Below are 25,915 nucleotides of genomic sequence, written 5' to 3' on the forward strand. Positions count from 1 at the left end.
CGACGATCAGCAACGCAGCCCGAGCCGGTCCTGCACATGCAGCCTTTATTTGCCGAAAAATCTCATATAAGCCTCCCAGATATCTATTCCAAGTACGAAGCGATAAGATAACAATATGATAATAGCGATTTTCACAAGCACTTTTACGTGTTAATTCGCACCTTCATATATGGGTACCTTTTTATAATGGTTTAAATAAGTGTCATGGGGGATGTGAAACGAAGCAAGACCGCCGAGAAGCTAAGGAAGACCATAGATATCTTCCAGATCACACGTCCTAACAAAGCCAACAAGCTGCTGAGGACCAACTCCTTGCCTCCAGGGAAGAAATCATTTGAATTGGACGACTCAGTATCGGTAAGAAGCTGGACAAATGTGAATAAAGGCAACGAACAAAAGATCAAGAAGAAGATCGAAGTAAAGTCTGCGGAAGTTGCTGCTGTTAAACTACCTAATTGGGATATTAGTCAACAACGAATTATAGATTTAAACCCGGCGACACAGCAGAGTAGAATAGAGTTCGTGAGAGAGGTATCTCATGAGAGGCTGAGCGAAAAAAGCAGTTCTGTGAGTATAAACACAGTACTGAGTGGGTTCAGTGGGGGGACAGTGAAGGAATTGAGTGAAACCTCAGAGAATAAGAATACTTTAAATTCGCACTGCAAATTAGTGAACAAGGACAATCAAAATGGTAAGTATTTGTTGATAATGTTGATTGATGCTTGAGAACAATGCAAATTTAACGCTGCAGAGTCGGATTCTCATCAATTTCGAGCATTCCATCCAATTGAACTGCACACTAATTGTTTTAGGATTTAATGAGTTCCAGTCCTGCGTGCAGCCTCATTTACACCTATTTAGTTCGAATAGTAACTTAGATCCCATTCGATTATGGAACCATACCACGCCCTTCATTCAGCCAAGAGTGCGCCATAACAGCGATGACCTCTGCACTGAAACTGGCAGCCCTGGCACTCCCTCAAGTCCTATATCAGGAGTTCAGCCCAAATTCAATGAAGAGTATGCATATTTAGACAACACGAATATGAAAGATTCGATTGAGAGATGGAAAAACAAAGTTTTTGTGCACGCCGTCCCTCAGTCTTCTGTAGGGAGATTTGTCAAGAATCCCACTCGCTCTTCTACAAGACCGAAGACGGACAGAAGAAAGACTGGGGTGGGGATGATTAAAGATAAGCCGCTTTCGGTGCTTGAGCTTACAGCGCATTTCGAAGGGTTTAAAGATGCAGCTGAAAGAGGACAAACAGAAATGTTTAAGAAGTTTGTCATCTGCGAGATGGACCAGGAGTTGAAGAATATGGAGAACGATGGATTCACTGAGGAACTGAGTTTTGAAAATTTACATTCTGCTGAAGACATCAATGCGGACACCATTGAGGATGGCAAATGGGAAGAGGAGTTTGGGAAAGCTTTGATGATGAGCATTGAAAATAAACCTGTAGTTAAGCTAGTTGAGCATCCAAGCGACGACAATGTTGATCCATTTAAAGAAACAACTGTGCAGGAAACAGCCGATGACGATGATCCACTTGGAAAAGCAACTGAGCAGAAAAAATCCGATGTTGAGGATCCATTTGGAGAAACATATTTCGATGAAGGACTAGTCTACTTGGAGGCTTATAACCAAGACGACAAGGAGCTGGTAGAATGCACAGTGCAAGTGGACCGAAGGAGTGTGGACCTTCAAAGCTTCAACAAAATACAGCAGAGCCATGATCTTTTAGCCCAAAACGAGCAGATGATGGTTCTGATGAACGAAATCCAAGGAGACCCTGAGTCTAAACGAAACACCATCTACTCAACTACATCGGCTGAAACTGGCGACTCTGAAAACGGCTGCGAATCCAAGAGAAACACAATTTACTCCACCACTTCTGGAGACAGTTTTGAGGATGAAGGTTTGTTGAATGGTTGGTAAATCGCAGGTAAACTAATGATTTTATTATCCAAAGATAACCCAGGGGGTTGTCTTTGGGGGGACAACGTTTCTGTGAATTATAGAGTTGCTCGCAGGGAAACTTACTGCGACGATCAAGGGAGGGTGAGAATTGAGAGGGTTGCCCCATGCGTGAACGACCATCAGGAAAACTCGTACGTTAATACCGCTAATCAGCTTTATGAGTCTGCCGACATTGAAGAAGAAGATAACGAGCATGAGTACGAGATCATACAGTTAGAGCACGACATGAACTTTTTTACTCCCAATCCTGAGGTTAAAAAAGATCCGTAAGTTGGTCATCTTCGTCTAGAAATTTGTGCAATTTTTGTGTTATTTATGCTCAGACTTCAATATATTGCGGAGGAAATCGTTTCTACTGAACGCAAGTACCTTAGCGACATGGACAAAGTTCTACGAGTAAGTAAATCATTCAATGATCGTGATGGAAACGTATGAGTGATGAATTTTAAGTAGAAGTACAAAGAATTTGTGGACGAAAGATGTCCTGATAAATCGGACTTGGTGTTTGGGAATATGGAGCAAATATTCTCCAAGCAGCTGGAGTTTTTGCACGCTCTGGAGAACACTCAATCAAATGTCCATTTGATGCTGGAGACATTCATTTACTTCGTAAGTTCCAAGGAAAATCTGAGCTTTCCCCCCGATCAGTGATTATTTTTAGGACGACCTATTTCGCCTCTACCCGCGATACTTCAGGAACACCCCTACGGCCAACGCTACGGTCAAAGAAATCAACTTTCTTTTGAAGGTACAGGTATAACATTCACCTTTTAGCTCTTATATTGTGACTAAAACACCTGCAGGAAAGGCAGGAGATCATCCAAGATAAACTGGATTTGTCTGCTTACCTCCTCACCCCAGTGCAGCGATTAGGCAAATATAAACTCTTTTTGGAGAATATCATCAAGCAGCTCGAAAAAGAGAATAAACCTCTAGGTCAGGCTCAAGACTCCCTGGCCATGATCAAGAAGTTCTTGAGCAGAGGCAATGATAGCGTTGCTATAGCCTCGATACTGCGAAGTCCCTTGCACACCAAAGATTACGGCTCTTTCATAGCTAGAGAGATATTCACCATGCTTAAACCCAGAAAAATGGAAATCGTAGTTTTCCTCTTCGAGGGGGTGGTAGTGTTCACGCAAGAAGACCCGAAGAACATGGAGCAGTTTCAGTATCTTCAAAGCATCAAAACTGATGACCTCCGAATAGCGACTTTCGACGATGACTGCAGCATCCAGTTGACGAATTTTACAATGACGAAACGGCGCAATTCGAGCAAATACACCTATGTTCTGGACGCCAAGAGTCCCAAACTTAAGGAAAGTTGGAAGAAGCAGATCGAGGATATTTTGTGGAAGCAGATGAAGAAGCTCAAAGGTAGGAGGCCGAGTTGCGACGGTAATTGTGGTTAATTTGAGCTCTTGCAGAGGACAACTTAAAAAGGAGTGCAACCTTGACTCCTATACCTCTTGAAAGGGCCCAAGTGCGAAATAGAAACGAAAGATACAAGTCCACAGGTAATAAGGAAACGCCCCTATTTGGCCGTAATCACATATTTTTATATAAGTAAATTTCAGGGTCTGCAACTTTCTATGTTGAGTAGGACTGGAATTATATGTACTTGTCTACATTGTTACGTATTTATTGTTTATTTATTTATAACAAATGCACAAGAGCACCGAAAAGAAAAAAAATATACTGATGCTTAAGTGTCCACTCAAATATTGCGTTTCCTATGGTTATCACCATGGCTTTTTCGAGATCATAATGATTATAACGGGACATAATCTTTCTAATGATGGTTATTGTGTTTAACTAAATTGTAATTTTTGATGATAGGTTTATTAGAACTTGTAAATTAAATTAATCAAAATTTAAGGTCTCAACAGAAATGGATTTTTAATGTTTCTTGACACCATGGTGAAGGTAATTTTCTATTCTCATCATTATTCGTTGGTAACCATTACGGGAACATCAAACTAATTAATTCTAGTTAGTTGAAATAAATTACAGATGGAATCAATTGTTTATTGTTCTGATTTTTCCCGCTTAAGATAGTATAAGGGTTCCCTACATATATTTTTTGGATATCGTTTCAACTCTGAGATCTCAGTTTCTTCGTAAGTCGTAAAATGGCGAAGGTGCTGGGCAACAAATAGTGGCGTATTAAGCTAAGATCTTACTACAAGTGAGGTTTTTATAGCCAAACTTGTTAGTCAATTAATAGAACTGATTTTTGGAAATTCTGTGAAGATGCATTGCATATGAATTTATTTTTGCTACTATGTGGGTTTTTAAGATTTAAAGTCTTCAGTGTAAATTTTATTAAAAACAAATGCATTATATCATTGCTATACATTCCGATTATAACACTAACAGTAATAATAATAATAAAATTCATCTGTATGTACACATCTACAATAACATGGTCTAATAAACAAACTCCCTAATAAATATATGTACAAAAATCTGCTGAACACTCGCATTTCGCTACACTTACACCTAAAACAAGCTTGCATTCCTAACAAATAGATATCACAATCAAAGATAACATGGCAACAACGCAAAATTAACTATAATCAAAAATCTTCAAACAACTTCAACTCGTCATCTTCCAAGGTCCTCGAGTTCTTCCAGTCGGTTTCTGGATACTCATCAAAGTTGCTTGTATCTCCTTCGTACATGATTTTCGGAACTATTGGGGGCTAAAGGGAGGGTAAAAATCAGCCTCAAATTTGACTAAAACTGAGAACTTACACTGAGTTTTCTCTGCATTACCTCCTGCCAGTCAATTCCTTTGAACCAACGGTGCCTCTTAACGTCATCAGCCCCACTCTATGAGGAAATATGCTATAATCATGCAAGAAAATTAGGGCAATTATGTCCTACCTTCATGTTCCCTATTCTCTTAGTTCGGTCCTGCACTAGTAGCTTCTTGATAATGTCTTTAGCGACAGCGTCAATGTGTTTGGCCCACTCAATTTTGCCACTCAAAATTTTCTCGTATATTCCAAAGGGGTTGTCGTCGTAGAAGGGTGGATATCCCGCTAGCATTTCATAGATCAACACCCCTAAAATCGTCTTGTTAAGACCTATACTGTTTAACTCCAAAAAGATCTCACCTAAAGCCCACCAATCTACAGCTTTGTTATGCCCTTTGCTTTGTATAATTTCAGGAGCTAAGTACTCAGGAGTACCACATAATGTCCAGGTTCTATCAGTGAGCTTTTTGGCAAATCCAAAATCGGTGATCTTCAAATGGCCCTCTCTGTCCAACAAGAGATTTTCCGGCTTCAGGTCTCTATAAACGATATTTTTGGCGTGTAAGTACTCAAGAGCAGAGACTATTTCTGCACTATAGAAATTTCCAGTTGAAGTGGAGAACCTCCCCGCATTCCTTAAGTAAGAGAACAACTCTCCTCCGCAAACGTACTCAAAGAGCATGTAGATGCAGGCTTCATCCCTGTTGGCCCACAACCTGAAAAAACATAAAACCGATGAGTTCATGTCTCAAAATTTTCCGGTTTATTTCAAACGGCCATATGGAACATCGCGTAAATAACGTTAAACCGCAACACTTTAATTTCATGTCCAACAGCCATAAATCTGGACATTTTGCCGGCATGTTTGAAATAAGTTGCACACGAGTCGCTTTATTCCTTCCCTATTTCTTTTTGATCTTTTTACTCCTAATTCTTTTAATTAAAGCTTTGGAAAGTCTGCCTGACTCAACCTCCCGGCTGTTGCTAAGCTCTCTGTGAGTCATTAAATGGGTTTCACCTAAACTGCATGAAATCAAAACAAACAGACCTAAATCAGGTAGACTGTGTGGCTGGCCCGTGGCTGCTGTAATTATGTAATGTAAATTGTAAAGTGAGCGGTTATTGAAAACAGTATGATGACGATGTGGGTGCAGACCTGCAACCTTTCAACAATGGATGTTTAGCTGTCCCGTCGGGATAGAGAAATATGTAACGGTACTAGTCCAGGAATTTCCCTCGATTTACCGAAAAATATTACATTTCCATGTCAAATTTCTATTTTTAATGTGGATCATCGTTTATACCGTGCGCGTTTTCAAGATATGTGTATACGACTAAGTAATATCTATTTTCGCTGGTTTGTTGTAATAATGGTTATTATTTACTGCACTTTAATTTTCGAGTTTTGACATTTTTATTTCCCCGGTTTTTCCAGAGATCCACCAGCTCACAACAAATTGAGATGTTAATTAATTTGTGTTGGTCTGGCTTCAGTTGTGAACACACTAATGACCGTCATGTCCGGATGAGAAGGTGGGTTATTAATGGGGATCTCAAGTGTTTATGGAGACGAAGAACCATTCCTCCTTTGAGAAAAAAAAATGATGAGAACAATAACTAACAAGAGGAAGATTAAACCCCAAATGTCCTGGAACGCTTTGGATTTCTTTCCCAGACATTGACTGGTACTCAGGTGATTTCAGATTATACCGATTGATATCCGAGGGTCTCTATGCTGGAACGACACTTTCTTGGGGATCTATGCCATAGTGTTGCTGGTCAAAGTATTTGCGATTTTCTCATAAAGAACCGCTTTCGGGTCTACCGAGAAATGGCAAAAGCGACGTATGCTCCGACAGTCCAACTCGCCATCTAAGGAGAAGCTCATCTAAACATCACGACAGAAACCTTCACTCATCTGATTGAGCAGATCACCGATTTCGTTCGAGATCAAGCAAGGCAGGCTCTAGGCTGATCAGATTTCCTTCAAATCGTCCCCTATAAGTAAATATTTAATGTCTGGTACACGTGATCAAATGGCTGTAGTGACATTTTTGAATAGTCACTATGAATGTCACGTGAATATGTCTTATCAAAATGACGTTATATTTTGACATCTGAGGGACGTCAGCACGACGTCGAATTGACGTGTTTATAGCGTCCATCAAAACATTAGCCAAATCATGACCATTTCTCGTCGTTGACGCCAGACGTCACATTTGTTTATCCTTCAATCAACTTTTCCTCTAGCTGTTTCGTTATTTTTGGATGCGGACAGCCGTTCCTCCATTCAAGCACAACATTCCAAATGCCACTATCTCAAAAACTGTTACATGTTCCTGGACAGTTTCTCAGATATTTTTTGAATATTGTAAAAGCTCATAATTCAAATGCCGCAAACGCAAATCGTACAAGTATTTTTATATTCACATGACTCTGAATAATATTAGCGAACACAGCCGACACCACTATAATAATTATTATGAGAATGATGTTTTTTCGCACGCCCTGTCTAAATAAGCAACACTTTCGGCTTTGATATGTGCGAACAAACTTTCACTGAAAATAAACTTTTCAGTTCATCTTGTAGGTCAAGATTAATCATCATCTTCGGGAGAAGGCCATGTGTGCCCGGCCAAGTGCGTATTTCGACGAAGCTATTGAAAAGAAAGTAAAATATTCAATTAATTTTTAAATGTATTTGCTCAGAGATAAATCATTCCTCTGCTAATTGCATTGGCGTGCGCGTGGGTTTTGACGTTAACCGATAATCTCCTAAAAAAAGAATTATTGCCAAAGTTACGCGTGCTGTGATTTATTACTGCAATTGCTGGCCATGCCAACAATAACATAACTAAATTACTTTCAAGTAATGTAATGCCTACAAATTGCCGCCACAAATGTATAGATAATATACTAGATAATATACCCATAAGCGACGCCTATGGCCGAGTTCTTTTTTAGTATGAAAGTGAGAAGGCCCTGGGGTCAGAGACGGTGAACGACCATGCGAGAGAAAGAAGGAAAGTTTATGTGGCAGATGCAGCTTCATTGGTACTTACAAATTGACTACGAAAGGGTTCCTGATTTCTTGAAGAATGTTCTTCTCGTTTTTAACGTGTTCCACTTGTTTCAGTCTTATAACATCGGCTAAACACAGTATTTTCATGGCCATGTATTCTTCGGTGTGTTTGTTTTTGCACAGAAGGACGCGGCCGAAGGTCCCAGTGCCTGAAAAAAATTACATGATTAATAAAGCATTCTGAGACACTTCTTCGAAAACCAAATTGGAGGTTTTTGTAAAATTCGCATTAAAAAAAACAACAGATTTAGTCCTCCGAATCGATAATTTATGAATCTTCCGGAAGAAGAAATTTAAAAAAGTGGTAAATTTCGGCAATTCCTCTGATTTTTCCTTGAAATTGCATCTGTGGGTGTGTGATGAGGTCGATCAATGTGGCATGATAACTGCAGATTTCATTTTTTAATTTCTGCACTGACGAACTAGAGAAGTTGGGAGGGAGAAATTGTCTATAGAGAAACTCAGAGAGTCTCTTTGTCGACTTCTTCTTTCTTGGCTTATAGAAACAGTTTTTCTGCTCAGACTCTTTCCCCCTAAGTTCGGTTCCTATGTCTTCATTTTACTGATATTAAGTTTTCCCTATGATAATATGCTTGTTTGTGCACCAATAGTGCTGCTGCGTCATTTTCTCCTCCTTTCCCTGTTATCGCTCCTCTCCCTCTCGCGCCCCATTTCATTTATTTCAAGGCTCAAGGAATTTAAAGTAGGGCAGGTAGGTACGTGTATAGCAGTAGTAGTAGTAGGGACAGTAAAGCGGGTGTTTTCAAGTCCACAGTAATTCATCATCAACATCGACATCGAACACTAATATCCGACATTAATGTCCAACATTAACATCCAACATCAACATGAACATTCAATGCCAACATAAACATCCAACATCAGCATGAACATCCAACACCAACACGAACTTCCAACATCAACATGAACTTCCAACATCAACATGAACTTCCAACATCAACATGAACTTTCAACATCAACATGAACATCAACCAACATTCTGAGCCGCAAACAGCGGCCAAATGAAACTGTCGCTTTCACACGTATTTCGCAATATTTGGGCCGAATCTTGAGACCGTTTTCAAACGATAATGAACAAATAACTCATAACATCTAGGAGCCAGATGTGTGTACAACATAATACACGTTTCAGCGCAATAAACTTGAAGCAATTGCATATCACATTACGCCAGCATTTGCAGTCTGTCTTGTATTTTTGGATGGCCGCATTTCGCCACTTCTTTTGGCTTCAGGAACAAAACCGATTTATAAATTTGCCATGTCGACCTGTTTTCCACATCGTCGTAAATTCCTACTTGCTTAATAGTCATCCTATCAACGCTAAACTTTAATTCTTGTGCTGTTTTTCTTCGCCGAAGTAACCTGAACTAACCTGAACTCGCCCGAACTAACCTGTTTTTCTTATCGCCGTAAATTCGCACTTGCTTGATGGGCACCCTAGCAACACTAAATTTTAATTTTTGTGTCGTTTTGCATTAAAAAAATTCCCAAAGTAGTTCAACCTAAGAGACAACCTGAACTAACCTGAACTGTTTTCTGCAGGGACGTAAATTCTCACTTGCTTAATGGGCATCCTACCAACGCAACTCAATTACGCAACTTTAATTTTTGTGGTGTTCTAGGTAAAAAAATCTCAAAGTAGTTCAACCTAAGAGACAACCTGAATTAACCTGAAATCGCCTGAACTAACTTGTTTCCTACATCATTGTAAATTCCTATTTGCTTGATAGGTAACCTATCAACGCTGAACTTTAATTTTATTACTGTTTTGGTAAAGATATTCCTAAAGGAGCGAAAGATGAACTGAACTAACTTGAACTAACCTTTTTTTATATAGGAAGGTCCCTGAGCGCATTTCGATATTTAAGGACCTGATTCTCTGGATTGTTCTAAGACGAAAATATTATGTAAATGTATGCCCTAAAATGTGTGGTTTTCGAGATACAGGGTGTTGAATATTAAAAAAATATATATATATTTCTTCGTATTTTCAAAATGGCGTAAGATATTTTATTGAAACTCGGTATACCTACACAGTAGCCCAATCAGGATATTTTTCTTCTATTTAAAGAAAAATGCTGTAACCATGGACGTGCGTAGAGGTTAACATGTTTGTTTTTATAAAAGGGGTACGCCACTGGTATTTTCCAAATTGAATATATTACAACAGCTGTTAGAAATGACCACCATTTGCCATAATACATGCGTCTATCCTTTTTCTCGTGGACTCTCGAATATGTTCAAAAATACCTGTTACTATATTATTTTATGCTATTATTTTCAGCACAGATTTTCAACGGGGCATATTTTATTTATTTTCCTGAAAAACGACTTATCAAAAAAATACGAGACACATTTTTGATGCATTTGAGTCGGTTATTAAAAAAAAAATGTGTCCTATTTGGAAAATACCAGTGGTGTGCCCTCCATTCCCTTATAAGAATTAATATGTCTACGCACGTCTATGATTACAACATTTTTCCTTAAATAGAAGGGAAATGTACTGTTTGCGCTACTGTGTAGGTATCCTGAGTTTCAGTAAAATATTTATTTTGAAAATACGAAGAAAAAATTTTTATTTTTCTTAACATTGAGCACCCTGTATCTCGAAAACGACTCATTTTAGGACATAGGTTTTTATAACATTTTCGTCTTGGAACGATCCAGAGAATCAGCTCCTTAAATATCGGCACACCTTTAGGGAGCACCTTGCAGGGAGAATTAGGAAATCTGCTTCCAGACCAGTGGGTTTAGCACAGGTTTTGTCTGCCCACGTAGCGCCAGGTTAGCAACCGCCGCAAGGCCTTACTTGGAGAGGAACCTGAACTAACCTGAACAAACCTATTTTCCACATCGACGCAAATTCCTATCGGCTTAATGGGTCTCCTATCAACGCTGAGCATTTGCCGATGTGTTGTTTTGGTAAAAATATTCCCAAAGTAGCTCATCAACACGAGAGCAAATATTTGCCATAAAGTAATCATACTATTTTTTACCTCATGTGATATTTTTTGAGGATTTAATCAGACCTTGATGTCGCAGACGTGATCGGTGCAACAGCCTTGCCTGATCAATTAGTTGAATTTTCTTTGGCCGAAAGCCCACTATTATATTACGGACATGAGAAAAAATGGTCAAACGTCTCTCTTCAAGGGTCAGCTGCTTTGATCCAGTTTCCAGTTCCCACGTGATCGAACCTTGGTCGTAAATAGGATGTTGATGAACGACCTTATTACCTCAGAATAGACAGCAGGCGTTATAAAAGCAAATAGCCTGGTTAAAAAAGTGTTACAAAGTGTTTGCCAAAACCCATTAAAATTTGTTTTACTGCCTTGGCACTTTTGTTCTTTTTGAGAGGAATCGACGGACAAACAGAAAATGTTTGGATAACGCCTGTTGGGGCCGTAAATCTCTCGTGGATCCGGCTTTTTTTGAGCTAAGAATAATAGAATAACAGGTTCGCCATTGTGAGGCAATTAAACGGTTTTCTTTTGACATTGAAATCGGCCCCCCTTATCGGAACCCAAATGGAAAATGACCAGAAGACTGGTTATCAATGTTTGTGCATTATTTTTAATGTTATGTGGCTCCAGTGGCGGATAAAATGGGTGAAAGGTCGAAAGTTAAACGTTTAGACAGCCGAATAATAAGTGGAGGTTGGATGATAAGCTTCGTGGATACGGAGAAAACAGAAGTTTTCACTCTGTTAGAGATTAGAAAGGCCAAGTATGCAAATGCTAATTCGTGAAGCTGCACTTGGATAGCTTCAAAGCAGATATTTCTGATTCATGGCGGGAGGATCGAATGGGGGATGAGGGAGGCGAAATGTGCGCTCTATTGGTGATGAGGCTCGTCGACCCCTCAGTGAGGCTCTTGGAGGGTCTCTCTGGCGATAACTGAGCTTTAAAACTCCGGCGAACGCGTCCTTGTTAATAAAAAGAGAAATATGCTATAATTTTTTAAACCTCGGTCTGAGACGGAACTGGATTTTTGGCAGTCAACACGACAATTTTTCTAACGATTAAACATGTTTCCCAAGTGTAACGGAATATTTTCGTTTAAATCAACAGAGAAATCTTGGGTATGTTTTAAAAATCCGCAGGTCTCTGGTTATTCGACTGCCAAAACACCGATTTTTCTGGTTATAGCCGGGTATTAAAATTGCGATTTTAACAAATTGTCAGCAGCGCAAAGCTCCCTTTTCACGCACCTGAAAAAATTTCAAAAATCTCCTTTTAAACAAATAGAAAAACTTTTTTTAATTTTTAAATAAGTCTGATACGGCCCTGGTTTTTCAACAGTCGAAACGCCGAATTTGCTTGGCTACGAATGAGTCTCGAAACGCGCTTTTTCGCTTCAATAAAAAATATAAAATAGTCTCCCTTGTAATAAATTAAGAAATATTAAATCTTAAAATCGACGTGGCACGGCCCTGCTTACTCGGCGAACAAAACATCATTTGTGTCTGGTGATAACCGATGATGATGTTATAAAATATTCAGTGGCGAAATACTTTCTTTTCAAATGAAGCAAAGATCGAAAAATCTCCGTTTCGATAAATAGAGAAGTTTTTTTGAAAAATTAGACTGGCGCTTCTCCGCTTTAGAAAATATGAAAGCGAATTTTTCTAGTCATAACTCATCAGTGGCGGAGCTCCTCTATATCGAGACAAATAATATTTGAAAATATCGAACATCACTCATTTTAATAAACGAAAAAAATATGCCGTAAAAAAATGAAAAGAATATACAGGGTGTATATTGTATCATAATAGAGATATTTCATGGAGGGATAGTACTCGGCAAAATAATAAAAAAATGTCATAAAGCCGCGGTCGGAAAGGTACAATTTTTTATGCACAGGGTGGTTTCACATTTTTCCTCATATTTTGCGTTTTCTCACGTACGCCTCTAGTTAAGTTTTTGAAATTTCGTACACTTATTTTCGTAAAAATCCTGTATAACAAAATGTCAAAATCGTCAGTAGTCGTATATAGAATGTCATGTTTTTTTGGGTCACGTACAGTCTTTTTATTCTATTTCCTTTTAGTCTATATCTTTTTATTTGAAACACCCTGTATGAATTCAAATACCAAATTTAAATTCGTTCTTCAATTCAAAAATAAATCAAACAAAAATTTCTTAAAATAAAAATAAATATAAACAAAAATAAAATTTTTAAAACTGTCGAAAATGTCCTCCAGTGATGCGGAAAGAAATGTGAAACTTTTCCACCCTGTATATCGAAAATGTTGCGTTTTTGACCATGGGTGCATTGGTGTTGTTTTATGATTTTGCACAATATCTACTATCGCTCCGTGAAATACCTCCATGACTAAGTGTTACAGTCTGTATACAGGGTGTCACCAAAAATATAATTTTAACATCTAAGAAATTTTATTGAACATCTGATCTTCGGTTTACGAGGGCCACGCATTCCTTCGCAACAACTTTCTAGAACAAAATTCTCTCACGCCACTTCGAGAATTATTTCTCGACTGAGAATATCGTTGCTCTCGGCAAATTACAATTGTAAGTTCCTGCCGATTCAATATTATCATACGTACTATCTGACTCTTTTATTGTAAAGAAATAATCTGGGTTAGGGCAGAAAACCGCTTTATTAACGCGGAGAAAGGAAATTATAAGTTATTGAAACGAGCTTAGATATTTATGATCTAGAGAAGTTATGGCTTATTCATGCATAAAAGGTCCATTGTAGAAGCGAAATAGACATGCATTTGCACTGTATCTCCTTGAAACAGGTAACTGCACTTATTGTGTCACTTAGGCCGCTACAGGGTGGTCCACATCATGACGAATCCTTCATTGAAGAAGTTACGGCGCACGCTCGTCAATCGACAGGATGAACGTGAATTATTCGATTAAAGAAGTTCAACGAGGCTTAATTAGGAAAAATTGCATCACGTGAGCTTTAAGACCTCTTTCGATAAGAAAGTTCGCAAAACTTCGTGCTACGGATTAAATAGAGGCTCGTCGCAGTTAATGTAAACACGCTTGATAGGGATGTCATGGGAGATGCTTCAACTTGCAAAGAGCGTTATCGGGTTTTTATTTTTAACCGCGATTCAAAGCGAAATGTTCAAGAACCGTGTTGCAATTCTGATTTACGAATAATTCTGTATATTTACGAATATGCGTAGAACTGCGATGGCCCTGACCTGGGGAGTTTACTGATGGCCGCAACCTGCGGAGTTTACTGACGCCCCTTCTGGTCGCGTTAACGCTACCTCCCAGGCTTGAAAATTGACTACAAGGAACGTAGACACAAATGGCCCTCCTTGGGGTTGATTTTCTGCCCCGCTGTACCCGCAATTTATAGGCCGTTTGCATGCAACTTTGCCCCCCCCCTCCCCCCTCCTCTTTGCCAAGCTTTAGTAATGCATTTCGCTGTTCTCGATGTATCTCGTTTTTTGGTTGAAAAATCTGCAGTTTAAACAAATTTCGCAAAAGAACACAAACAGTTCGTCAGTCGATCGTCCTGGTGAATAATCTGAATGCGTATACTTTCAGGAAGGAAAAAGTCAAGGCAATCGGCCTCACTGTTGATAGACGTAGAGCGGTATTAGCTAAATCGTTTCGAAAATATTGTTTATTTGAGTTGCAAAAGCTCCATTTCCCAAATTGTAAACCCTGCACGAATCGAGCAAAAATCGGATTTTGTTGGCCGCCTTTGGGACGATTCCTGGAACTCTGGATATGTCTCTTTAAAATAGTGTTCCAAGGCTAATGGTGCGAGAAAACTAATGTTAAAGGGAAACTTTAGAGGTGATTTATGATTGCTTTTGCGGAGTAATTAATGGTGCTTGATTAGAAAATAGGGTTTCATGCCAGGTTTTTGAGGTTTCCTTATTGACGCGAATAAGGGAGCGTTCGTGTTCTGGCCTTGCTAGGTGAAAAAAAGGCAGAATTTTGGTGAAACTCAAAAAAATGACTGGAAAATTATCTTTGAGGAACCTTACACTCCAAACCTGTCATTTCCATAAATTCGACTTTCTCTGCCAAATTTTTACGGACTTTTAGTGAAAAATAAACGAAAGTGTGCTTTTTCAAATGGTCAAAGGCGCAATGGCGTAGGTAGAGGCATTTAGGCGTTACAACTTTTCAAACCTATTCATGTCTGAATATTGAAACTCCTTTTAAATGTTTTCTACCAATTTTCTTTGGCAATTTGCCCTTCTCGTGAAACACCACTGATTTTTAAGGCGAAATAGACAAAACTGGCCTCTTTTGAATGGCCCAAGTCGCAGAAAGATACGTTTTAGAGATATAATATATTTTTTTATTTTAATAGCTGAGTGTTGAAACTCTTTTTAAGTGTTTTGTAGCCTTATTCTATCTCATATTCTTAAGAAATTTTACGATAAAATAGAGTTACTTTTTCAAATGGTCAAAAACGCAATGATGGGAATAAGTACGACTCCTCATTTTTCAATTTTTCCATAAGATTTTTCCAAATATATTCCTGTCCGAGTGTCCAACCTCTTTTTAAATGTTATCGGCAATTTGCTTTTCCCATAAATCGCCCCGATTCTCATGAATTTTTAGGCTTAAGCGGAATAAAACTGTGATCTTCCAAGCGATCAGAGCCACAATGTCGAAGGAGAATCCATTTTGGAGTTATAACCGTTTACTTCTGTTCATGTCTGTCTTGAAACCGTCTTTATATCTTTGTAACTAACTTTCTCACGTAAAACGCCACTGGCTCCAGTATATTTTTGATGTCAAACGGAATCGAATATGGCCTTTACGGAGGCCAGCGGCTCGATGGCGCAGGCAGATGGCACATTTTGGAGTTATAATTTTTCAAATCTTTAATAGCCGAACGCTGAAACTATTTTACAGTGTTTTGAGCACTTTTTGGCAAAAATTAAATAAAATTTGTGAAGTTAAAGTTTCTAAAGAGCCAACAGCTGATATGAGTAGCACATCTGCCCGAATGCTTCAATATTTCCCTCTTAAAAGCTCGTTTAAGATAATTTTTTGAAAATGAACGTCGGCTTATTTTTTTTTAATGGATCTCTGACGCAAACCGGGCAATTTTTTAAAGGTGCCAACTAACGTGTGCGGAACACTCGACGTCAAAATAAAAATTTGTTCTTGTCGGACGGTTCACCACAACAAAACGGAGCTTTAAACTGATTTATTCCAGGATTTGCGTATCGACGAGTACGACCCGAAACCACAACTAAACAAACAATTCTCTAGTCACCAGAAACGTGCGTGCGCCCACGGTCTCATGCCCAAATATTGTGATGATATTTTACGTAATAAACCTCAGTATTTCGTGATATGCTTATTTTATTTATAACGTTATTTTCCCTCTGGAAAACTGAAACGACTGATGTTGTTTATTATCCAAATGACGTAGAGGCGATGGGAAAGACAATTTATTAAATGTTTTGATGCTCGCAACATACAATTTACACACAGAAAACTCCATTCTGGTCACGTTTATACATACTTAAAAATGGTTTTTGGAATGGGTGCCAAGTTGGTTTTTCGCAGACAGTATGTCGCCCACACCGAACTGTTTTATTCCATCCTGACCAGGACAAATTCCCAAGATTTATTGATGTCGGTTTCACGTGTGTTACTTCAGCCTTTAGTTGATTCACCCGGAAGATGAAGGACGTTGAAATTGGATCGTCTATGGTCTGCCAAAAACGCATGACGTCAATGCTCTGACGAGACGCCAGGGATGCACGCGAGAAGGCCGCAGGAAGTACCACCTGGTCTTCCTTAAAGGAGCAGTTCAGATGCTATTTGGGAAATTCTATTAGCCCCAATGACGACCACTGGAGCATCACCGTTGATTGCATTTTGAGAGAGCCCTGCAGCGGCCGGAGTCCCAGGCCGCAGGTTTCATGCTAGTCGGCCCTCATCAGACGGCCGTGAACATCTCGAAGTCAGTACCGGCTTCGCGAGGGGCGAGGTAGGGCGACGGCGCAGAGCGGCGGTGCTTCTTGGCCAGTGATTCAAAATTGCGTCTAAGGTCCCAGTCTTGCCAAAGCCGGCCCTGCTCGGGTCTGCGGGACTTGAAAAATTTTCACGCTTCCCAGTTTCTTCACCCGGAAACTTTGAATCGTCCCTATTAATCACTGTCCAAATTTTCAAATCGGTCGTAGATTTGACTTTCTTGTGCATAGAAGAGGATGACCGAAATATATACGTAGACGAGAACGAGCAGGCAGTTTAAATTTTTAAGTACGTTCCTGGATGGTTTCTAAGATTTTTAAAGCTAAAATTTATGGTCGAAAGTGAATCAAATTCTCCAGGGATAAATCCCTAATTTTAAAGGATTTTTTATACAAGTTGAAATGTGTAGACATCTGATTATTTCAAGTTTTTTAGGAGGCATGCAACGCTTCGGGGACCTTAAGGTCGTAACCTGCTGCGAAACGAATGCTCAATTTTCGAAATTTTAAATTTGAAGACATTTTACCTCGTGCGAAGTTTTTAGGCCTCAAAGTAATGAATTGCTCCGTGATTTTCCAGGCGCTAAAGTCGGAAACCGCGTGCACTTCCTGGGAATAACCCACTGAGTTTTTAAATAATTTTTCCATCACAAAAACTGCCACTTTTTAGCCCAAATGAGAAAAAAGCTGATTTGTCGCGGGCTTATGACCTCAAAAATTAGCCAAATATCAATTTCCGCGTATCACTAATGTGGATAGAATTCCTGGATATACTTTGGAAAGTTGGCTCTGGGAATATGTCATTGCACTTCGGCCATCGTTTGCTAAACAGTCCCTCTAGAAAATCAGTTATCACTCGAAAAATAAGTTCAAATTTACCCACGTTGAAGTAAAATCGGGTCACAGAGGCTCGTCTTGAATTTACGCAAACACGGCTAATAACGACGTAAACATCATTATCAGCTCTATGGTATTTTTAAACTGCAAGTTCAAGCCAAACTTTCGAAAGTTAATTTTAGGAAAATATGACAATCTTTTCAACATCATATTGAGTTTAAGTTTATCTCCCAATCTTTATTAACTCTTGATTATTATGCAAGCGCTATGGGTGTGCGAACTCGAGTCCTCATCATTGAACTTGTCACCGCATGAAAGAGCAATTAAATATCTGCATAACACTCAGTATAATGGCCTTGGCCAATCCAATACTAAATAAACAACAAAGCGTTGTTCTTGTTAATTAAATTTTAAACAAACTCACCAATAGTTTTGATAATAGAAAAATCGTCGATATCATATCTCCCATCGTCTTTAGCATTCTCCTCCAAGTCGTCCGAGCAATTCTCGTAGTCATCGCTGTGGGTCCTGGCAGAAGAAGAATCTAGACTGTCAGTGCTCTCCTGCCTGCTCCGAATCACCCCATTAACCCATTCGGCCATAATGGATCACTTTCCCAGAAATGTATGTCAAAGGAAACCAAACTCCAAATAAAGAATGAAACGCTCCTTCGAGAATAAGAGAAATAAAATGAAAGTCTTTGATGTGGTACTATTAGTGGTACTCGAAGACTGCACGTGGCCGACCGGTTCTAGCGGAGATCGACCGTCTATAACGCGACTCGTCTGAATGCAAACTGATAATTTCGATCTCGCTGATCGAGTTGGAAAGTTGTGAGATACTGAGTGTTAAGATAGGCGTGGGTTTATTTTCATCTTAACTTAATCTAGCTGGTTGTGAATTAAGACGCTAAAAATATTTTCTGGAGCTTCTAGCTTGTTTTGTTTCAGTCCAAGTGGTTTTAGGTGCAAGCTCTATTTCAGAGCAAGTGAGGCTTTAGAGCACGATTTAGGTCGATGCCCTGCACGGGTCTAGGGAAAATCCGTTATTTTCATATTGTATTGCTAAAATAGAGGCTTTTGAAAAGATTGCTATCGGTTTCCTGCCTCAAGATACAACGCTCCTTCCCATTAAATATTTCAAGTTCAAACTTGTCCCTTAAAAAACGATGGAATTTTGATGCACTTTTTCAAGGCTAATATGCATTTTTTGCCTCGTAATTTCCTGAGGTTTTGAGGCTGCAAGAACATCGGCGTTAGGTAGAGTATACAGTACTCGCACGATACAGTTTGAACCACTGAATGGGACATCTTCGATTTTTTATACAAAAAATGCTAATGGTATACGATGTAGCGAATAATAAATGCCTCTCTTCTGAATAATAGGGGATGCCTGATAGATGTTATTTATAGGGTCATATCCATTTACAATAAAACAGCATAATTTAACGTCGTTTATTTTGTAAACAATTTTTTTTTACATAATTACGTACCGTTTACATGACTTCTCCTATTTCTGTCAAATGATTGATTGAAAGGCAAAAAACCAACTTTTTGAAATTTTCTCTTTCAAATCAGTGGATAGAAAAAAAATGTTTTGCCAGAAAAATACACTGAACTTGCAAATAACAAGCATATGAAACTGAATATCGTTTATAACAGAACGATTAAATTAATATTAATGATAATCGTCCTATTACAAAAATAGTATGAATCTTAAGGCCTAAAGCACTGACCGTTATTTTCTTCGCTTAACAACTAAACAATATAATAAACAACAATCCTCGTAAACAACAACAAAACGCGCGTTGTGGCGCAGTAATAATGTATAATAATAATACAAAAAATAATAAGAACGCAAATGCAAAATAAGAAGAGATTCATAATATTATTTATTGTCTGAATGTTTTCCTTGTCTTTTCTTAAATGAATTTAATACTGATTATTTTGTGTGTATGTTAATAGGAAACACATTATAATTGGGGATATTATTAGCAAATATGTATAGGATATTTACGGCTTCTCTGGTTAGTCGTGGTTGATTGGAGTTTGTTGCGGAAGTTAAAACAAGGGGACTTTTGGTCAGGAAATAATAAAATTTGACTAAAACAATTTTACTAAGTATCACAAACAAACGTTGTCTTTTTAAATTCCTACACTTAGAGCCCGTGTGCCACAAAAATGCGTTCAAAGATATTTGAAACCAAACGCACTTTTCTAGAAACACACAGCTTTCTACACATACAGGGTGAAAGACACTTTAATAACAACAATCCGAAGTCAGTGCTTACAAAGAAGTTTTAATCTTAACTACATAGAGCGATTTTAACGGGCCGAGCCGCTAAAGTCTGTCTAACAACGAGGAGAACATCAATTCACACTAAGCAAGGGTCCGAAGCAGCTGCTGATATGAAAACGTTGTCGAGGCAACAGGAAGTTTTCCCCAGTTCTAAGGGAGAATCCCCTCTTGGTCTCCAATTTACATTTATGTGAATGACCGCGATGTCCCAATACACATCCAAGGCACAATATGTATTCCAGTACTTTTTAAATTTTCAAAATGTCGCCGTTTTCCACGGCGACTCTACCACAGTAAACTACCTCTTTTAAAGATCTCTCTAAGCGATAATTAATTAGTAATTTGATATTAATATTATTATTATTATCATTTATCATTATTGTTATATAAAAATACTTTTGATTGATGTTTGTTTGAAATTCGTTTAAAACACGACTGTCGCAGCACTGAAATACTTAAGATATTAACAATGATCACCTACCTTTTAAAACTACTCGTAGTTAATGGCGATATTGCGGCGTTAGATATTGAATTTTAAAGTTTTTCGTTTGTGTAATTTTTGGGTAAGTTTTCTCCATTTGACACAAGCTGGACTAATCTTAACTGAAAATTTCCGATTTTTTGGAACTGAGCAGTAAATAGTTATATAAATAGTATATCAAAGAGTCTGTCTCTAAATATAAAGAAGTTTTAATTTTTTGAAAGTACGATTGTATAATTTTTAATGTAACAGAAATTGGTTAACTTTGCGAAAGCATCGACGCCTGATGAAACAAAAATTCTCAATATTTTAGAGAACGCTCATCGAACACCCCAATTCCGCTCGCAATACTAAAAGAGTGATTGTTACTGGACCCTGCCTTTTACGGGAAATAATACCCATATTATACAACATAAGTCGACCGTGGTAGCCGACTAACGCGACCTTTTCTTGTAACCTAAGAGCAATGGAAAGACAGAGCGGATAAGAGATTATGTCTTAACACTTATTAATAACGGAGGAGTTAGGTTAACGTCAGCGTTATCACTCGGATATGTCCGGGTCCACCCAGTCCACTTTCGCCCACTCGGGTAGTTCTGTCTCATACTCCCAACCTGGTCCCTATTTAAACAAGACATATAATAGATAGATAATATTTCATTACAAAAAAGCCTCATAGTCTTACCCGATACTTCCAGGCATGCAAATACATGATCAAATCCTGAGGTTTGGGGTCGCGATACCGAACTTTGCATTCGTAACAGTGTAAATCCACCGTCATTTTGTCTGGATTAAAGGCGAGATCTGGGACTTCATGGCCAGTCTGAGTGGCCACTGTTACCTACGTGTTACATATATTCTTTGATTTGCGAAACATTTTATCAACGATTTCTCATACCTTCGCATCATCATCCACTCTTCGACTATTGAAAGCGGCAACAGTTAAAGGGTTTGCAACCACAGATTCGCACGCAGGAGGCGACGATCTGCTGTTATCGTCACAAGGTGACGGTTCCCTAGAAACAGGATCTGTATCATCATCTGCTTTTGGCAAAGGGCCCACTAATGTGTCCTCCAGATCGCCCTTCCTTGTGTTGAACATGGATAGTTCGCTATCACCGTCCATCCCAAGCCAATTCTCAGCATTGTGAATATGAATTAAATCACGCACAAGTTCTTCGTCATTTTTGCCCCCCAAGTCGCCCCCTTTGCCCTTCTGCGGCCCAAACACTTCGTGATTGTAGAGCGGGTCGTTAACTACTGGATAGCCTGAAGACATTTCAATAAATAATAGGCAAATCAATTGAAAATCCTCTATTACCTAAATACTGTAAATGGACCCGGATCTGGTGCATTCGCCCTGTTTTGGGCTTGCAGAGTACGATGCTAGTTTTGCCGTTGTACCCCAATTTCTGGAAGAAAGTGCTGCAGTCTTTGCCCTTAGCAGACACTTTGCATACGCCGATTTTGTAGCTCAATACCTCAATCGGTTCCTTGCATTCAATCGGCTCACTGTCCACATACAAAACTCAGCTCTCGCTACAAGTTAACCTTGAAAAATACTTACTCGGGAAACTCCCCTTCCACTCGACAAATATACTCCTTAGAAACTAGACGGTTTCGGATTTGATGCTCCATTTGCCGAGCCTTTTTAGGGCTCCTACCGAATAACAGCAAACCACTGGTCAGTCGGTCCAGTCGGTGGATGGTCCGCAAGTTTTTCAAGTTATACTCTTTGGCCAGAATAAAGACCACGGTGTTGTGCCGGTACCGACCACATGGGTGTACCTGGAAGGGTGCTGTTTTGTAGAGTGTATGGATAAATAATGCAATAATAATAGTATTAATTGTAGTGTAAGGTGCTGGATAAAAAACGGAATATATTTTTGGACAATTTAAATTTAAACATTTAATTTTTGAAGAGTTTTGAAATCATCCAAAAACGTGGCCCGTTTAGGTATGTCTTGCAGTTCAATTGTCACGGCTTCTTAAACCCTCTTTCCTAAACCCTTAAAAATCATTCGTAGATCAAATAGGACGTCCACAAGTGCCGTCTTATGGCCTTTCAAGTATTGTACACCAGTGCCCATGACTTTTTCCAGTGTAAATTAACATGAATTCGACTCAATAAGTCTTTTCAAATGAGCTCTCAACAACCGGACCACTCGGTACACTACTCACCGGCAACGAACACGGTTTGTCCAATACGACAATGTCCTCGTCAACGTATAATAACTTGATCAGGTTCGAAAGTACCGGGGTCTCATGTCTGGAACCATCGACAACAAAAATATCGTAAAGATGGGTGCCATTTCGGCAAGTGTTTCGTTAGTTGAAATGAATGAATTTGTCTACCAAACACGTTAGTTTCACAATGATTATGTGAGACGATTTCGTCTCAGTAAGTGCGAAATGTTAGTATTGAGGACATGCAAAAGTGGGAGTTTAAATATAAATTTCATGGCGGTCTTATCAGCCACTTACAGGAATCGAAGCGGGTTTGTTGACCACCAAAACGTCCTCATCCATATGTACAATGGTGATCGGTTGGCTAGTGACCGGTACTTCATGTCTGCAACATACGCTTAGTCACACGTCTACCGCAGATAGTTAAAACCAAGGATAGAGGAGAAATGCAAATAATATGTACACATAACAAAGATGGGTCATAAAAGTGTGTCAAGAAGCTTCGTGGTTTTAACTTTTTATGACAATTTCGCATAAGAGTCCCATTTCAAATCAACTCTCTAATCTAAAGGAACGTTCCTACAGCGCTCGCATATGAATTATTCAAATACTTAGTTTGCCATTTCTCTCTGCGATTTACCAGCTGTCGTAATCTTCAGAGGTTGTTATTATTATAATATGAGGGCTGAGTTCATTTCGAAGACGTACTCTCTAGAGCAATCCTCGCGACCCAACTTCCCAAATTATCAGAAACACACAATATGAATATAAAACCAACAGACTTCTTACGACTGGACCCATCCCTAATGTGGCCAATTAGAACTCACCTGTGCACCACATTGGCCAATAAATCGTTATGTTTTAACTTGTAATCTGTAGGAACTTTCTCATAATTAACCGTCAGGGTACTGGCCTGAATGCACCGCTCGTACTCTTCTGCAGGATGTGCCCTAAACTCTCTGGAAAAGACGTCTAAAATCCTTTCACCTACCCATCTACCCTTCGTGAAGGTGGTAAAGGTGAAATAGTAAGGATAAACTTTTCTGAGGCCTAAATAAATGTTCATGTGTGTCACAATTATAGTTGCACGAGATGAAAGACTTACCGTTTTCTATGTAATACGTGGTTTCGTTGTAGCGTTCATCAGTGAAACCGGGCCTCTTAGCTTTCAGTGCTTTAGTTTCCAGTTTTGCCTGCAAAGAGGAAGGTAATTCCATCACATCAAATAACACAGAAACGTTGCTTTAATGACCTTAAATACTAGACAAAAAGTCCGAAAATCCCTTTTCGTTATTTGTGCAATATAATTAGCTCAAAAATGTTGCATTGCTGCCATTTTCTTCCGTGACTAAATTTTAATTATCCACCGGAGCAGCATTGCACCCTTTCGCCGTTAATTAATGAACGGAAATAAAAAGTTTCGGTTCATTAGTTAACTTTATTGTTGGGGCAGGTAATGGAGGAAATAAGACCAAAACGCAACCCCCACAGCGCTCAACGAGAATTTATTTTAATAAACTTTCATTCAAATTTTAAATGAACAGCAGCAATGTTTATTACAGGGTTGCGCCTTGAAGGCATTCGACGCAGTGGCGTTCGCAAATCGAATCAGACGCTTTATTAGTCTCCTATCTTGGACCAAAGGCCAATATAACAGAAGCCAATGTCCCTAAAGTCCTATAACAATAACAAACCGAAGCTGTATCCCGCAGGGAGAACCGCAGGAGCTGATTTGCTTATCCCTGGACTTTCAAGGTGACTTATTATGGAGGATAATGGCCTGGGGATATTATTGTTTTAATTTTGTTACCCACTGTGTTTTCTTAGACAGTATAACTGGCCAATATTAACAAGGATTAGGTTTAGGATATTGTCAAGGCGAAACAATAGGTCAAAAAAGGACAAGTTGAAGAAAATATTTCTTCAGGTGTAGATGATGCATGTAATGCTCTATTTCTGATCAATATGGTGAATGAACCTTTTTGCGCTTTCACTATTCCAATGTTCAAAGAAATTCCTGACCAATACAGTATTATTATATCCAGATCTGCCCTATTAAGCTATTATTCAGCAGCATTGAGGCAATGTAATTGGACAAAATCAATCTCAGTGAGGGTTTAATGCATCAAATTGTGTCAATCCATCAAAACATGCATAATCAATTTTGCCAGTCTTGTGATGTTTGAGAACATTTGACGATTACAGAATGTGTGATATATATATAGATTGTATATTTCCAGAGAAATGTGTCTGTAGTCCAATAATGGTTTGCAGATGGACTTGTATATTTTTGTTGCAGCTTTTGTACTGATCCTTTTATGTTTATATGTCAGTAATTGAAAAATGTTTTGTCTGCGATCTATTTATTTTGACACATTATTATTAAGTGTGTCTTTTTGGGTAAAAATTACCTTCTTCGTAGGAGGCTCATCAAGAGTCTCCTCCTTCAGAAAATCCTTTACAACTTGATCATCAGGGAACTCCGTATTCGTTGCTTTGTCAGAAGACTCCAACATTTTAAACAGTTTTTCAGTTATATAACGTCTTTGAACATAAATACACCTTGGTAAGTATCTTTGCCCCATAAACTTTGATACAGTCTGACCCTAACCTCTAGGATCGTTTACGTTCAAAAGCTGGCGAATGTTCAGCTTCTCTTCCAAACACTTTACTACGTATATGTAAAGCAGATACTTGTTTACAATTTAAATACAAATCTACCGCTTTAACTGATTAAATAACTAGGTAAAAGTTAATTATAATTTGAGGTTGCACACCAATTTCTATTCAATATGACATAACCTCAATTTTAGTCTCAACTTTCAAACATGTGTATTGTTGCCATAGTGCTCGAAATAGTCAAGAATTTCATGAAAAAGTTATTTACAACATTATATAACTCAATGAGAGTAAATAGCTTCTGAGCTATAAAGTCTAGAAATAATGACAATAAGCGCTTTTACTGCTTCTGAAACTTTCCTCGTATAATGTCCGCTTCGTAAAGCATGTAGAATATTTGAAACAAGGAACGTGGGTGTGAGATAATCTGCAATCTGGCAATAGTGTCCAGAATTAAAATCAATAAGCGGCTTCTCACTCGACCTCAGTCAGATGTCGCCACAGGACCTCTTAAAGGGCACCCGTTCCGAAAATACCGACGTTCCGAAATAAGCTCAATCTGTTCCGCATGGCACAAACTGCACCATTGAAAAAATAGCATGGAGATATGGAGTAACCGGGAGCCTGTATAGGATTTTAGATTCATCCTTAAAGAGCCCTAGTGATTTATCAACCATATAATAGTGGTGCCTTCATTGACGCAAACCCAGTT

At 38.7% G+C, this 25,915-nt stretch overlaps 4 protein-coding genes across 9 annotated transcripts in view; 2 read left to right on the forward strand and 2 right to left on the reverse strand.

Moving 5' to 3' along the window:
- LOC136414629 (uncharacterized) overlaps positions 1-25,915 on the forward strand; it is a 250,284-nt gene that overhangs the window by 73,108 nt on the left and 151,261 nt on the right. The window lies entirely within an intron of this gene.
- LOC136414617 (uncharacterized) lies at positions 90-3,968 on the forward strand. Of its 3 annotated transcripts, XM_066398748.1 has the most exons (9): positions 90-691; positions 813-1,919; positions 1,974-2,247; positions 2,305-2,377; positions 2,435-2,590; positions 2,643-2,729; positions 2,785-3,355; positions 3,406-3,495; positions 3,556-3,968. In XM_066398748.1, the coding sequence occupies exons 1-9, from the start codon at positions 205-207 to the stop codon at positions 3,579-3,581; spliced, it is 2,871 nt and encodes a 956-aa protein (XP_066254845.1). In that variant the 5' UTR covers positions 90-204; the 3' UTR covers positions 3,582-3,968. The 3 variants fall into 3 exon arrangements, with proteins under 3 accessions (XP_066254845.1, XP_066254844.1, XP_066254846.1); XM_066398747.1 differs by having other exon boundaries at positions 3,406-3,968; XM_066398749.1 differs by having other exon boundaries at positions 593-691; positions 752-1,919; positions 3,406-3,967.
- On the reverse strand, positions 4,288-18,460 carry Pka-C3 (Protein kinase, cAMP-dependent, catalytic subunit 3). The gene is made up of 6 exons (XM_066398773.1): positions 18,043-18,460; positions 7,803-7,971; positions 5,101-5,456; positions 4,868-5,049; positions 4,736-4,813; positions 4,288-4,683 (listed from the first exon to the last, which is right to left on the reverse strand). The coding sequence occupies exons 1-6, from the start codon at positions 18,218-18,220 to the stop codon at positions 4,558-4,560; spliced, it is 1,089 nt and encodes a 362-aa protein (XP_066254870.1). The 5' UTR covers positions 18,221-18,460; the 3' UTR covers positions 4,288-4,557.
- The window catches only part of LOC136414622 (pseudouridylate synthase RPUSD2-like), a 78,869-nt gene continuing 72,513 nt past the window's right edge, over positions 19,560-25,915 (reverse strand). For 2 of the 4 annotated variants that reach the window (XM_066398766.1, XM_066398769.1), the window contains exons 5-12: positions 23,690-23,777; positions 23,412-23,634; positions 22,882-22,969; positions 21,965-22,185; positions 21,719-21,909; positions 21,296-21,666; positions 21,083-21,238; positions 19,560-21,018 (exon numbers count right to left, since the gene is read on the reverse strand). In XM_066398766.1, the coding sequence (XP_066254863.1) occupies positions 20,941-21,018; positions 21,083-21,238; positions 21,296-21,666; positions 21,719-21,909; positions 21,965-22,185; positions 22,882-22,969; positions 23,412-23,634; positions 23,690-23,777 (1,416 nt within the window). In that variant the 3' untranslated portion in view covers positions 19,560-20,940. Of the gene's footprint in view, positions 21,019-21,082; positions 21,239-21,295; positions 21,667-21,718; positions 21,910-21,964; positions 22,186-22,578; positions 22,667-22,881; positions 22,970-23,411; positions 23,635-23,689; positions 23,778-24,995; positions 25,373-25,915 lie in introns of those variants that run through there. The other 2 variants (XM_066398770.1, XM_066398768.1) reach the window with 2 other exon arrangements.

The sequence above is a fragment of the Euwallacea similis genome, chromosome 18, assembly GCF_039881205.1.
Source record: "Euwallacea similis isolate ESF13 chromosome 18, ESF131.1, whole genome shotgun sequence".
Taxonomy (NCBI): domain Eukaryota; kingdom Metazoa; phylum Arthropoda; class Insecta; order Coleoptera; family Curculionidae; genus Euwallacea; species Euwallacea similis.